At 40.5% G+C, this 16,615-nt stretch overlaps 1 protein-coding gene across 1 annotated transcript in view; it reads right to left on the minus strand.

Annotated features, from left to right (window-relative positions):
* CENPT (centromere protein T) overlaps positions 1-16,615 on the minus strand; it is a gene marked incomplete at its 3' end in the record, with an annotated part of 281,323 nt that overhangs the window by 243,290 nt on the left and 21,418 nt on the right. The window contains exon 2 of the mRNA XM_089692549.1: positions 7,008-7,116. Coding sequence (XP_089548675.1) covers positions 7,008-7,116 — 109 coding nt within the window. The remainder of the gene's footprint in view (positions 1-7,007; positions 7,117-16,615) is intronic.

The raw sequence follows: 16,615 nt of genomic DNA on the forward strand, positions 1-16,615 counted from the left end.
TGTAAAGAGCAATTTTTTGGTCCTTCCCATAAGGGGGTGTTTTGGCCTCATCCACATCTTGCCGAAAGTGGTTTCAAGTTATCTTTTGAAAACGGGACATAGTCTTACCTGACTTTTTCCGCAGTCGCCAGGAAAGGAGGCTCTTCACATTTTGGATATAATTCGGGCTGTCAGAACTTATTTAAGGTTATCTGCACAGATCAAAACAATCAGACTTGATTTTTTGCTCCCCTTTCGGGTAAAAAAAAACAAAAACCACGCACTCCAATATGAGTGTGGGAGCGTCTTGTGTTAGTCGTCATCAAGCGCCAGTGGCTCAGGTCTGCAGAGCCACAAAATGGTCTTTGGTACACGCATTCACAAGGTTTCAAACCACAGAGGATAATGCTTTTGGCTGCAGAGTGCTGTGGACAACAGAGTATGTTCTGTAGGATCGATTATGGTTTTTTGTCTGTTTCTCCTTCCCCTCAAGTGCATTGCTTTAGCACATCCCAGATGGTAATTATTATAGCCTGCGCTGCGTTGAGTGATGTACAATAAAGAAAATTGGATTATTTCTACTTATCTGTAAAATCCATTTCTTGGAGTACATCACGGGGCACAGAGGCCCTTCCCCTCTTTCAGGGAGTTTATGGCTTGCTACAAAATTGAGGAACTTCCTGTATGGGAGGTAGTTACATAGGTGAGAGGACTTACTTTGTTTTTGGTCTGCCAATCTCCATTCACCTATAAGTGGCACAAAACCCAGACGGTAATGATTACAGCCTGCTCTGTGTTCCGTGATGTACTCCAAGAAATGGATTTTACAAGCAAGAAAGTAAAAAAATCCAGTTTGTAGGTAACAATCACATCAAGGTACCTATATATCAAGGGGCTAGAGAGAGCCATAAAGCTAAACTATGTAGGTGACTACAGAGTTGAGGAAATTACCTAAGGAAGGGACAAGGATCCATAGCTTCTATGAGCACACAAAATGATAAAATGTAGCAAGGTGATCCACAAATAGCAAATAACAAAGAGGAAAAAAAAAAAGGGGAGTATTCATGTACAAGGCATTCATATACATGTTGCAGGAAATTGCAGCCAACAGTCCCAGGTCTTATTATATTTAGATGGTGTAACAAGCGTGCACACAGTGAAGGACGCAGCCTCCATTTTGTTAAGAAATCTCCATTTTGTCCCCTCATTCTCCCCCCCCTTGCTCTCTGTTCATATACATTGACATATGGCCTGTGTGTTAAAAAGTGTCACAGGCCAGAGCACAGCAGGGAATCCCAGAGCTATAAAACATTTCTGAGCGAAATGCTGGGTTGTCTACCAGAGCTGTAAAATTTAACACCTCGTAAAAAGATAACGCAGCCTTCCCAGGAGTTCAAGGCATTCCAGAGAAGCAGGAAACCAGATAACCTTTTTAAAAATCCGGTTTTCCCTTATGTCTCATATCTTGAAATATGAGAGACTTACATAAAAAACAGGCATATCATCAGATTGGCCAAGAGGAGGCGAACAGTTTGATAGGTTACTCTTCGTGGTTGGAATACATAGAAAGGCAGATCTCGTGAACCAGTGTAGAATTTCATATCTAATCAATCCTCAGACGTGTCTGCATAATAATCTACCTGCGGGTGGAGTGTCACTTATGCATATGGAAAGTTATGAGCCAAAATGTGAGTTATGAGAGATTTTGGCTCTAGTTGAGGTATCCGCCCAGACCATCCCTAACTAAATGAGGCATTGGTCCTTGGCTTTAGAGACAGCCCCTGCTGGGGGACCACAAAACTGGCTGTCAAGCCTAAGAGAGCCAAGTTGAAGATTTCTCCCGTTGACCATCGAAACAGAGGGAGATCAAATCACCCTTCTGCTCTGAAATTTGATCTGCTTAAATCCAAGACCTAATGGCAAGTACTTTACCCTTTAACCTCCTTCTGTTATCTCTTTGCTGTGCTGTTGTTCTCTCTCTATATATATATATATATATATATATATATATATATATATATATATATATATATATATATATATATATATATATATATATATATATAGGTTACATCTTTTTCTGTAAATATTTTTATTGCACCCATTTGACCTTTTAGTATTAAATCTTTCCTTCTGAACGTGTTGAACTGTTTCTATAGCTCTTAATTGCAATTTCCGAATTCCTGCTCTAAAAAGAGCGCTACTGTGCTTGTTTAACCCTCTGTATAACCGGCCTGCGGTGACCGTGTTATGCAGATGATTACCTCAATTATTATAGTGTTATAACTGATATCGCCGAGTTTCCTCTTTCTTTGTACAAAAAGGAGGTGGTGGTAGTGTGAAGGATTAATTGCGTAATTAACCTGACCCAGTAACAATCGCTCAGGCTGCCGGTACATAGATTGTGGTCCAATTAGCTGGAAAATTGTTGTGTAGGGTGCAGCATTGTTACGCACGTGACATCGCGGTTTTAGATTGGCTAGTCCTTCGGTCACGAGTTTGGTGAGAAGGGCTGGGGTCTGACGCCGTGTTCATCACATACTGGTGACAGCGATTGTGGGATCGTCACATATTAGTGGCAGCGATCTTGCGTCCGTCACAGATGGCAAACCAAATTAATGTATATAAACGTCTTATAGGAGTAAAGTGTTTTATTTCACTAATCCAAGAGTTGAGAGTGGGCAGTACAATCCACATCCAACAACTTGCAATGAATTTCCTGGCAGTGAAACAGATCATTTGACAGCCAAGTCGGGGGCGGGGGGGGGCACAGGAGAGTACAAAATCTAACCTTGTCCACTTAAGCTACACTGTATAGATGAGATAACCGAGCTGTGAGGTAGTAAAGATTAAAATATGGAAGGTACATTCCCCTGAGGTTCGTTGGATTTTTAAGTGCACTGTAGGACAGTTTGAGTCTGAGTCTATTAGAGCCCCATACAGAAGGATTAAGGATAGACTCTAGAAGCTTAAAATATTTTAAAGGCAGACATACAGGAGAGTGCCATAGGAGACACAATATCTTGGGCACAAAGTATACTTTTTAATAAATTTATTCTTACCAACACACCCAATGACAACCCGGCCCGTACTTGAGTCTTGGATTTAATCATGGAAAACAAAGGTTCAATATTGGTGGAAACAGTCTGCAGGGGATTTGGTGAAAGCAACTCTCAGGTATTTAATCTTGTGGACCTGCTGTAAGGGAAGATAAGCCTGGTCCCTGGGCAGTAGGAAGCCATCGATGGGTAGGATCTGAGATTTTTTTCTCAGTTCATTTTTAGGCCTGAGAACTATCCAAACTGCAGGGTGGTTTGTAAGGAGGGGCCCAAGTAAGCAAAACAGTGTAACATGTCACCAGCTCTGTTCTCATACATACTAACCGTTTTGACTAATGTGCCTATTTGTAGACTCTGGATAAAAGGATGGGATCATAAGGCCATCACTAGATGTTCTGCCGCCAATGCCTACAAAAGTGTGTGTGGGGGGGGGGGGGGCAGCCTTATCTCATCCTCTTAAATAGAGGAAACGATTTAGATAGCCAACCATTAGCCAGGACCCTTGCCACCTGGGCCTGGTACAATAATTGCACCCATTTTATGAAATGAAGGCCATTTCCAAAAGTAGCACCAATCAACTGAATCAAAAACCTTGGCTGTATCTCAGGAAATGATCGTACAAGTGCCAATGTTATTGTGAGTTGCCTGTAAATTAATAAACAGTAGTCTAAGAATAAAAGAGGCGTTTCAACAAGGCATAAAGCCTGATTGATCCATGTGGACCAGGGACATGAAGCTGAGTCCACATGGGATACAACGGGGCAAGTTAAGAAGCTGTGGGGTCCCAGGATATAAAGGTTTCAGAAAATGTACAAGTGGAGGTCCTTACTCTACTGTCCTATTCCATGCTGCTTCAGGCTCTGCCCCTCCTTCTCTTCCCATTTTTAATTATATATTTTATCCCTCCTCTTCTTGAGTATTATTTATTGCTATGTCTTGTTTTAATGAATAGCGATAACCTTTATTTTATATCTGATTTTTCAAACCAATTTTGCTTTAGAAATTTTAATAAAAACTTACTGAACAAGAAAAGAAAATATTCTACCTCTAGCATGTGAAGATACCAAACATGTGTCAAGTAAAAGGCATGTTTATGTTTAAGTACTACAAGTTAACATGTGAAACTTCTCGCACTACCTACTTAATCTATGTTAAGCATAAAACCAGCAGCAGCACATGTTACCAGTTACAAGCTACCAGCTTTCTAAAAATTTATAAATACAACTAGTGCCAGGCTCATAATCAATTACAAATTTGTGAATTGTGATCAAATAAAGTTCACACAAATGTGCAAATGCTTACTTATAAGCACATGTGACCAATTCAATTGTAAAAATACTTACACTCCATATAACAATAGTCCGTGAAAGTCGCAAAAAAACTACCAGGTGGCTCAGCAAGAAGAGTCATCATCAGACACATCACCAAAAGGGTGCGAAATATGCAATTCCCCTTTACCACCGATATCACACAAATTTGTGGCCTCACAGAAGTGGGCTTTTTTCAGTGGGGTCGCATATTTGCGTACCTGTCTTTGTGCTGTGAGCACGCCGCACAGCGCGCTCCCAGCACAAAGACTGGGGTGTCACCAAGAGCCCTGGGTCCCCTTCTAATGATCGGGACCTGGGACTCCCAATTCTGGGTCACATGATCTCTCTCTATAGAGAAAAAAAAAAAACTCTTAAAAAAAGAAAAAATTCCTAGATCAAGGTTTGATCTAGTTCAGTGCCAGGGATAGTTGTTGGGTCAAAAGGTCAGGATTTTTATTAATTTTAAACTGGTGTCAGTGTGTTTTAGGAAAAAAAAAAACACAAAAAAACACGCACACTATTATTTCTGGCCTGTAATACAGGTACAAATAGACACAAATTGTATCGCTGCGAGGAGCTGGAAAATGTATTTTGATTTGTTCCTTGGTGGTAGGTTATAGTAAGAACAAGAAACACAGAGCTTAATTTAAAAATATTGTTTCACCATTTTGGGCCAGTTTTCCTTTGGTAATAAAAAAAAAAAAGATATTCATTACCATTTACCACCAAATGAAAGCTTCGTCATGAAAAAAAAAAAAAAAAAAAAAAAAAAGTATAATCCACCTGGATCTACAAAGTAGTTGTGATGACATGTAGGGTTTTACTAACATGTCACAGTTGTAAAATTTTACTTAGGCTTTAAGATTTGTTTTACCCTTAGTTGTAAAAGGGGTTAAAAGAAGTCAACCATGACATGACGTGTAAGACAGAACATTTTTGATCCATGTCCAAAGCAGAGGTTCTCCCAACACTAGCAGCAGCCACAGCTCGATCCAAGTGTCATTGGAGTAGTCAGCTGGAGGCAAACATTGAGCAGCGAGCCAGCTCACTGGCATCTCCTTAGGGAAGACCCGATGGCAGCTAAATACATGAATAATAGGCCCCAAATTACCTTTAGGCGGGCCAGATCATTAAAAAGATTATCTGATGCACAGCTTTTTACAAAAACAAGGTACCCCCAGTAATCAGACATAGAGGCACGTTCCCATGTGGACGTTTCAAATTTTGAAATTGGATCCATGCAGGAAGAAGTGTGACTTTACCAAATGGTAAGACATGGACCCCACGATATGCAATTAACTGTCAGAAGGTTGGTGTGGATTATTGTTAGTCTCCTCCAGTTGGAAACAAAATGGATTTTTCAGTTTGAGGCTACTAGGTCACCAGAGTTGAAGGAAAATATCAGCTTTAAACCCCTTTTATAAGATCTTTGATTTTGTGAGACTGTAGGGTGTAATTATTTCTTTTCAGCAGGAATTATTTGCCAGGATTCACAATAGAGTTATGATTAATTGGTTTGTTTCTTTACATTTTTGTTTATAGTTTAGTTTAATGTGAGAATCTGTTATGGAATATAGAATTAATTTTCTTGCGTTGTCAGGTATACATACTGATGCTTGCCTGATCGAATTAAGATCTGGGGGAGGGTAGGTTGTGGAGGGGATGGGGTTTATTGGGGGCGCCTGGACTGTGGTCAAGTCATCTTCCTGGGTCTGTGAAAGCATTAGATCTATTTTTGCCTATATCTGTTGGATATAGATTTTTGGCTACATATTCGTTTGAATGACAGACATTGTTTTAGTTTCTCTATTCGATCCATTTGATAATCAATATGCTTGGTGTTGTTTGCTGGTTTGCATTGTTTTACAGGCTTACTTTATATTTATTTGCATTTTGTTTTGTGTCCACTTTTCTTACAATTTCCATTAGTATGCTTAATAGAAAAAAAAAAAAAAAAACACTACACCAAAACACAATACCACAGAAGAACAGCGATACTGCAGTTTGTAAATTCAAGCATACCTAATTAGATTAGGACAGATACGGGTTCAAATCAGTTTGAACAGATTATGGACAGTGCAGTAATCCATAGACACAGGGCTGACCCTACCTTGGCTGCCAATAACTGACAGCATTTTTACCATGTAGACCTTGTTTAATTTCAGATTCTGCCTCAATTTTGTGCCGATTTGCCTCAGACCATGGAAAAGTATATAGATGTAGAGTAGCATCTTCCTATGGACACAGATTCCTCAGAGTCAACAGTTCTCTATACCAAAGTGTCAAAAAAAAAAAAAAAAAAGCAGAAATCATTGAAGCCTGCTATAGATGCCCAAACCAAAGCAGCTTCAGTATTCAACTGTCAATTTGGCAAACATGCTATGACTAATGTGCCAATAAACTGCAATTTTTTTTTTTTTTAAAGTTAAAAAGCTTTCATTTGGTACGTTGTTTTCAAACCCCGACACCACCCCCCTCCTCTTCCATCACCTTTCTATAACACACTGCTAACACAGGTAATCCTCTGTTTAGATGTGAAGGGTATTCTTCATTTTTTTTTTTTTTTTTTTTTTGTTATTTAGACAATACATATAACATATAGAAAAGATTAAAATATAATTTCACACTTTCGAAATGATAAAATATAACGCAATTATACCTCTGTTTAGGCTTGTGTTTTACTTCCGGACGAACAATCTCAGTTGCCAAAATACCCTTTAGCAAAGAACGCGTGGTAAGGTTTTCTTGAGAATAATCTTCCATTTTCCCTAAAATAAAAAAAACATTAAAATAGATGCACTGAATGTATATGTACTAATATATCTATCCATCCATCTATATATATCTATATCTCTATAGCCACGATTCCAATTATAAATAAAAAGCATACATATTTAACCCCCAAATATATTTAGTTCCAACGCCCAGTAACCAGTATACATGCAATGGTATTAATAGATAAAGACTTAATCATGCTTCAGCTAAAGAAGCCATAATCCCAGTCACATCAATGCCAATTTTTTTTTTTTTTTTTTTTTTATATACTGTCACCAGTCAGTGTCCATGATCACCACATCTGTCAAACGACGACGCTGTACTGCACTGGTGATAGTATGTTAAAAAATATACAATAAACGAATACAAATACATAAACATACACACACATTTACATTACACACAATATTTAAAGAAATCTATTCAGTTTCTTGAATTTTCAAAGTAAGTAAGGGAAAGAATTTCCAACATTTCCAACAAAAGGGGTAATCTGAAGGGAATTTGTACTGTCCTGGCATTTTAGGGCCTTGAAATGAGAGAGGCCATCAGAGAGAGAGATAGATATATCTATATATCTATATATCTATATCTAAGCTTGTAGATGCTATACCTCTCACACAAACCAAGTAATATACACTTGATAGTTATTTTTTTTTTTTACCAAAAGACATGCACAGAATACATTTTGGCCTAAATGTATGGCGGAATTTGATTTTATTGGATATGTTTTATGACAAAGTAGAAAATACAGTATTGTTTCAAAATTTTTAGGTTTTTTTAGATCGAAAAAAAAAAAAAAAAAAAAAAAACCCAGTGGTGATCAAATATCACCAAAAGAAATCTATTTGGCTGAAAAACAAAAATGTAATTTCTGTACAGAATTGCATGACCACGCAATTACCAGTTGAAGTAGCATAGTGCAAAAAATGTCCTGGTCATGAAGGCGGTAAAACCTTCCAAAGCTCAAGTGGTTACACAAACCATACAGCCTCATTAACCACCTTAATACCGGACAATTTCACCTCCCTCCTGCCCAAACCAATTTTCAGATTTCAACACTGTCACATGTTGAATGACTCTTTCATGCAACACTGTACCCAAATTAAATTATCTTTTTTTTGGAAACAAATAGAGCTTTTTGGTGGCATTTAATCACCACTGGGTTTTTCAGTTTTTGCTATATAAATGAACAAACATACCAAAGAGCGTGAAAAAAAGACATGTTTTTCTTAGTCAACAACTTTAAACATTACCATAAATTTAGGCCCAAATGTATTCTGATACATTTCTCTGGTAAAAATAACCTAAATCAGAGCATGGTTTGTGTGAAAATTATAGTCTCTACAAACTGAGATCTATCTATCCACATACATACACATTTATACACCCACCCACACGCAAAAGTTTGCATACCCTGGCAGAAATTGTGAGACCTTGGCTTGGTATCAAGAGATCCTCTGACACTAATTGCAATTTAAAAAGCCATAGATGTGGGACATTTACCTCTAATTGGCATTTTAACTCGTATGTGTCTGTACCAAGGCCAAACATTCCAGGGTATATAAACTTTTGAACATGGCCATTTTGGGCGATTTCTGTTATCAGGATTTAAAAAGTAGCCAAACTATTTGATAATAAATGGCTTCATATGATCATCATCCTTCAATAAAGTGCATTTTTTGACATGATCAGTCATATTTTTTAATAACAAAATTTCACAATTTCTGCCAGTGTATGCAAACTTTTGAAAATATATATATATATATATATATATATATATATATATATATATATATATATATATTTCTTTTTATTTGAAGACTGATCAGTCCTGATGTTCTGACTGCTTATCTAATTTCTTTAGGCTCTAAAACGACCCCTTTTTGTAAAGTAGACAGCCCAAGGTAGTTCGCATGGCAAGTTTTTTTTTTTTTTAAGTTGTAATTTTGTCACACTTTCATGCGGCTTGAATGTGCGGATGCAACGTGTGTGAGAATTTCACAAGGGAAGGCAACCTTTTGAGCATAGTGTGTTGAAACGTATTTTCCAAGAAACAGACTGCCAGCTAAACAAAAAATAATGACAACTTCTCACACTTCGGCACGAAAAAGAAATGTTTTATAAAATAAATGTTGTAAATGACCAATTCCTGCACCCTCACACCTCAAATAAGCCCCAATTCCTGTACATTCACCCATCAATTCACCCCAATTCCTGCACTCCCACTGCAAAGCAGCCACATTTCCTGCGCCTTGACACCTCAGTTCAGCCCAATTCCTGCACAATGACCCCTCAAATTGCCCCAAATCCCGCACCTTCACACCTCAAATCGCCCCATTTCCTCCACCTTCACCCCTCAGAGATCCACCCAATTCCTGCACCTTCACCCCTCAGAGATCCGCCCAATTCCTGCACCTTCACACCTCAGTTCACCCCATTTCCTGCACCCACTGCAAATCAGCCAAAATTCCTGCGCCTTCACCCCTCAGATCACCCCAATTCCTTCTCCCCTCAGATTAGCCCCAGTTTCTGCACAGTCACATGTCAAATAAGCCCCAATTTCTCCACCTTCACCCTCAGATCAGCCCAATTCCTTCACCTCTAAATTAACATAAGTTTGCAAAATAAGAGCAGGCAGCTCAAGGCGTCTGACTCAGCACCAGATCTAGCCTGCCTGATGTGAGGGTGCAGTAAGAAATATTGGGGAACAGAGAATGGGAAGTCAGCAGGGCAGAGGATAGGGTCAGCAGTTTGTAGGACAGTGTAGAGAGGCCAGCAGGGAAGAGAATGGGAGGTCAGCATGGAAGTGTATGCAGGTCAACAAAGCAGAGGACAGGAAACTGTAGGGTGGAGAACAGGGTTCAGCAGGGTGGTCAGCAGGAGTTAGTAGGGCAGAAGGCAGGGGTCATGTAGGGCTGAGGACAAGGGATCAGCAGGGCAGTTTACACAGGTTAGCAGGGGAGTGTACAAAGGTTAGTAGTGCAAAGGATGGGTCAGCAGGGCAGTGTATAATGGTCAGCAGGGCATAGGATGGGCCAACAAAGCATAAGATGGGGTAATCAGGGAAAAGGACAGGGTAAGCAAGGTAGAGGACAGGAGGCAGAGTATAGGGTCAGTGGGGCATAGGAAAGGGGTTAATGGGACATAGGCTCTCCTGCATGTCCTTTGAGGAGTACAGTCTGAGATTGGGGAGAGAAGCTCACGGAGCTGGGTACAGCATCCATTTGGGGAGCGCAATGCACCACCCACTGCATCCACCCATCCTCAATACAGCTTTGTCACCTGCAGGCAAGTCGAGTGAGGTGGGCGGGAACAGAGGCAGCAAAGAATTAAAGTGACAAAGAGCCGGCTGTGCACCAGTCTGTGTAGTGAGAGGAAGGCACCGGTCTCCCTTGCGTGGCATGATAAATGTGGTGGCGTGCCACGGTTGCTGACCCCTGGCCTAGATGAATAGAGGGGGTCAAAATCCAAAGTGTACCTTTGGGCTTTCAAGGAGCATAAATTACACATCTAATTTCCTGATTACCGATAACACTATGGAGGCCCTGGTGCAAAAAATAAATAAAAACAAACATTTTGGAAAGCAAACCCTCCAAGGTATTTTCTGAAAGACAGTCTTCTGAAAATGTAATTTGTTGGCACATTTACATAGTATACATAGTCTTGCTGAATAAAGACAAAAGTCCATCCAGTTCAACCATAAAGGAAAAAAAAAAAAAAAAAAAAAAAAAAGTTATAAATCCCACATACACAATTGATCCAGAGGGAGGCAAAAAATGCAGCAAAACATGATCTAATTTGCTCCTGCAGGGGGGAAAAAAATCCTTCCTGAACTCCCAAGAGGCAAATCGGACATTCCCTGGATCAACTTTACCTATAAATGTTAGTAACCAGTTATATTGTGTATCCAAGAAAGAATCCAGGCCTCTCAACCACCTCCCGCCCCCCATATAGTAAAATGACAGACGCAAGGTGGTTCTCGTTCTGGGAGGACGTCATGACGTCCTCCCATTCTAACCACGCATGCGCGGCTCCCGGAGCGCGGCGATCGGCGGTACACTGTGTCCCTTGGACACAGCGGATCACAGATCCACGGAAAGTGCCAAAGATGTCAGCTCGGTCATGTGATCAGCTGTGTCCAATCACAGCTGATCACATGTAAACAGGGAAATTGTCACGTACCTGATAGGAGACTGAATTGATGAGGTCGGCCTCACTTGTGTCACTAGCCCTGACCCCGCTGAGGTTGGAACAGAGGGAGTCTAGGAACCAGGGGGACAAGAGCGCCAGTGTTGTTGCTTGCGGCTCTTGCAGATGATGGCCTGGAAAGGCAGTGTATCCTCTGATTAGAATACTGTAGCAGCAGACAGAGCAGGTTCTGGGTAATGCCTGATGTGCAGCAGAGCAAGTAGGTAGCCAGGACACGGAACAGGAGCAGGGTCAAAAGGAAGCCAAAGTCATCAACAGTCGGGCAGCGAGGTACAGAATCAGTAGGAGAAGCCAAGGTCAGGAGCAGAGCCCAAGTCATGAACCAGGAGCAGGAGAGTAATCAGTCGGGTCAGGAACAAGCCGGGTCAGCACCAAAGGAATCGCACAGGAAACAAGCAGGACACTGGGGGAAGCTGAAGACCAGTCAGCAATGAATGAGCACCGAGGTGCTCTTTAAATAACCCGCCCAGCGCCGACAGGCGCGCCTGGGTCCTACTGTCTGCCTGGGTCCTAGTGTCTGCCTTCCTCCTAGTGCCCGCCTGCCCGTATGCCTTGTCGGGATCCTGCGCATGCCTGGGCAGGAAGGGGGTATAAGTGCCCTGTAGGCTAGTGGTTAAAGCAATCCACTGAATTGGCCAGAGGGAGTCTATTTCACATTTTCACAGCTTTTATTGTGAAGAAACCTTTCTGTATTTGGAGATTAAATTTCTTTTCCTCCAGATGTAAAGAGTGCCCCCTTGTTCTCTGTGATGACCTCAAGGTGAATAACTCTACACCGAGTACACTATATGAACCACTGATGTATTTATACATGTTGATCATATTCCCCCTTAAACTCCTCTTTTCAAGAGAATAAATTCAGTTACTCTAATCTTTCCTCATAGCTGATCTCCTCCATGCCTCTTATCCAATTTGGTTGCCCTTTTGGTGCCCAAAACTGAACTTCATATTCCAGATGAGGTGTTACTACTGATTTGTACAGGGGTAAAAATGATCTCTCTGGAGTCTATACCTCTTTTAATACAAGAGAGGATTTTGCTCACTTTAGAAACTGCAGCTTGGCATTGTATTTGTGACATACATTATGGGCATACTTACAGTTACACTACAATGCATTCTGCTATTCCTCCTGAGTATGATATTACATGTGTGAGCCGAGCCATATAGAGGGGCCCAAAATCCACCTTCAAGCATTCTAGCAACAAATTATGCATCTAATTTCCTGACTACCTATGACATTTTTGGAGGCCCTGGAGCACCAGGACAGTAGAAACACCACAAAATGACCACATTCTGAATAAATATCCCAAGGTATATTTTAGGAGGCATGGTGAGTCTTTTGAAAACATTTTGTCACAAATGCAGAAAGAAAATGAAAAATTCCCTTTTTTTGTTTTATACACAAAGTTGTCAATATAATAAGAATCCTCAATTTTTAAGGCTTCCCGCACTGCAACAATGAGTGTGGCTACCAACGCTTTCTCATGTGCAGCAGCGCCAGAGGATTCCTCTTCATTGTCAGAATCAGGGACAGCTAGACCTGCTACAGCTGAGGCTCCCTCTGGCTCAGAATCCTCCTCCGAGTAGCCACTTCCAAAAGGAGGTCTGGGGGGGTTGTGCACTTCAGACTCCGTAGGTAAATACCACCCTCAACCAGGCACAGTGGGGAACAGATTGCTCCATTGGGGGGGGGAATAAACTGCCCATAACAGCTGTTGCAGACAGGGGGAACCCCAGCAGGACTGACCACCAACACCCAGAGAAATAAGGAGCAGTCAGCCAATGCTACACCATCCAAGAGGGAGACGGCCTTGTGGAGGAGAGCGCCAAAGCTCCAGAATGCTGGAAGACACCACCCCCACACACTCAGAGGTTCCGTACAAAAAGGCTGCCACCACACAGATACAGACAAATGTCCCCCGCCTGACCTCTGCAAAAATGGCTGCCCACGAATCCTCCCAAATCAAGGTACATGGAATTAGCACATTCAAAAATGGCTGCCACAAGCAGCCAACCCCTACCAGGGACTGCCAGTAACACCATAGGACTCAAAACCCTCCCCACAAAAATGGAAACAAAACCGCAGGCCCTCTGCATGGAATGGAAGAAGCCCTGCTGGCCTGGTCAGGAGAACATCCACAGCTGTTGGACCAAAAAAAAAAAAAAAAAAAGGGGGGGGGGGGATTAGGACTGGCAGAGAGGAAGCCTAGCAATGATGGAAGACTGGTGGGATGAGTGTCTAGCACAGGGAAAAAGGTCGCAGAGAGGTAAGACCGGCAAAACAGAGGACTGGAAGGGAGGAGGAACTTACAGAGGGGAGGACTGTCAGAGGGAAGTGGGGCTAGTAAAAAGGAGCCTGGGTCTGGTGGGGAGGAGACCTTGCAGGACCGACCACCCCAGACTGTGCCCAGGGACGGCAGGAGGAGGCAATTACCAATCCAGCAGAAATTGCGGGTAATGCTCCCACCTCCCACCAAGGGAGAGGGCTGTTGGCCAGGGTGACTAAAAAGTCCCAGCAAGGAGCTAGGTCCAAACTCCTACACTAAGCAGTAAACTGGGTTTACTACCAATTAGGACTTCCCCTAGACTGTGCCTGTGCTTTTTTTTTCCCAAAAAAATTGCGTTTGAAAAACCGCTGTGCAAATACCATGTAGCATTAAAAAAAAGGCAAAGTTACACTTATGGTAACACCTTTTCCAGGAGTCTTTTAAGACAGCACCTTAACAGACCTCTGCGCCTCCCCACCTGAGGAAATACCTCCACCCAGAATAAAAGTCCGGCTTTATTTTGGATAAGAAGGCCAGGTCCGTCCTAAACATTATGAAAAGAAATTAGCAACTGACTAGAGCAGACCTGCCATAAAGTGGTATATTACTAATCCTATGCAGAGTAATGATCACTTAATTAGTGAATGCAAATAGTATTTAAGATCACAAGGATCATGAAAAGGTAGACATTGTATCATGGTGAACAATTTTCAATCATGAAATAAAAAAAAAAATAAAAATATAAAAACAAAAAAAGTTCTGCGTTTTCCACTTAGCTGCATGAATGACTGATAAGCCAGATATGATAGGCAAAGACTACTTCTGTATTCATTAGTGGAAAGTCCATGTAGAAAATCCAGGTGTAAATAAATCTTCCATATTTGAATCTGTATCCTTTTCAGTTCCTCTTAATAGGGTAGTAAAGACTTGTGTAGCAAAACTCCTTAGTAGATCAACAACATCATATGGGTGAATAATAGTGGATTCACAATATATGGCCATTGCCAATCATGATAGAAACCATGACGTTTCCACTGATGAAATGAGTATCAATATATATTCTGAGGTTGAAGAAAGGTATAGTCTCCTTTGAGTCAAAAAATTGGTTGAGTATGAAAATAAAGTCTTAATTGTGCATAGTACCACTAAAGCATTCATGTGATTTGCTTAAACATGGGTTCCAAAAATGTATCTTTAAATGAGAGCAAGTGCGGTTCCTTACAGGGATAGATAGGACATATGTCCCGTGTTGCATAAAAATATAAATGAGATAATACTCGGTATTCACCTATAAAAAGGCCCAAAAATTTCTCTATAACAGAGCGCTTGAATTCCCAATTGCGGCATGAGGTATAGCAACCCCGTATCACTGATATTAACAAGGTATGACTTAGCTCTATGCAGAGGTATGCAGAGGTGGAAGTCAACTAAGCCACTTATATTTGTAAAAAACTCTGGGGAGTTGTGTGTATTTGTGGTTTTCCGTCTTGCCTTATATTTATCCAAGATGGAGACGCATGGCTTGCTTCTTTTCCCTCATGGACACTGCAGCATGGAAGAACGCAGAGCGTGATGATGTCACTACATTGGCATACGAAACGCGTCAATCATTGCGGACTTCGGCAGAACTGGGAGGGGATAACTTGTCCATTGCTTTTTATAGTGCATTATTTGCATACTTTCATCACTATCGCCCTCGTGTTGAAATGTCACCACTACATTGTTAATCCAAATTTAATTAAAAATGCATATGATTGACAGTGAACATCAGAAGATGGCCAAAGTATTAAAATTAACTTCAGATAGTGTTCTTTGTGAATCAGTTACATCATATAACAATAAAGATACCAAGTTAATTATTTATAAATATAAAGTGCAGCGCTATCCCTAAACTTACTAAATAAATATAAACTGCAACCTAACTGTTCAAAGTGTAACAGTGCTCTAAATAATACCACAGGGTACTAAACCTGTGCTAAAAATGTGCAAAATGTGCATTTACAAAATTGTGCAACCCGTGTACTCCCAAATGGGAATAAAGTGCAATTAGTGACAATCGAGATCACTGCAAACATCTGTTGTAAGAAAATAAGTCCATAAGGAAAAATAAAATGTCCAAATACAACATAAGGAACTCTCAATCTTCATGCATGTGATCACACGTGTCCACACTGTGTGAATCCAAACAATAGCTGTAGTGGCCCCTCACCTCCTTGCCAATATCCCACAGGGTCAGCTTGCTTTAAAACAGGACACCACTCTGATGACTCACCAGGTCCTCCCCCGCCTCTTACACTCTAACAGCGGTCTCCTCCTCGGTTCATATATAAACAAAAGACTCACATAGTGTAATCCTGTTTATTCTTCCAAAATAAATATATAATAAAATTGCCCACTCACATTTCAATTCTTCTCCTCACAAGCCTTCAATACCCCATGCTATAGGGCCCCATTCTTAGCGCAGGAAGTTCTTCCGTTTAAGTTAATTATTTGTGTTTACAAGAAATTAATTATTTCCAAAAATTCTTTAAATTATGTAATTCATCACGGAATAATCATAAAAGGATTTATTTCAGGAATACTTTAAAATTTAATTCAGTATTTAAACCATGTGGTAATAGAGTACCCAGTGTATATATCCAAAACTTTTCTTTTTTGTAAAAGTATTCTATCAAAGTCTCCTCTCCTAGATGAAATTTTCAAGAGGAAAATTCCTTTTACTTTTAGACCATCAATTTTCCCTTGATGTACTTCCTTAAAATGTTGAGCCAATGGATTCTCTTTCTCCTTATTCTTATTTTTATGTTCATTTTTAATATCTCTTATATGTTCTCCAATGCGTTTTGGAGAGCATACAAGACCATTAAAAATATGCATTGGAGAACATAGACGAGATATTAAAAATGAACATAGAAATAAGAATGATAAGGAGAAAGAGAATCCATTGTCTCAACATTTTAAGGAAGTACATCAAGGGAAAATTGATGGTCTAAAAGTAAAAGGAATTTTCCTCTTG

The sequence above is a fragment of the Staurois parvus genome, unplaced genomic scaffold (assembly GCF_062004578.1).
Source record: "Staurois parvus isolate SC_StPar_1 unplaced genomic scaffold, SC_StPar_1.0 ptg000594l, whole genome shotgun sequence".
Taxonomy (NCBI): domain Eukaryota; kingdom Metazoa; phylum Chordata; class Amphibia; order Anura; family Ranidae; genus Staurois; species Staurois parvus.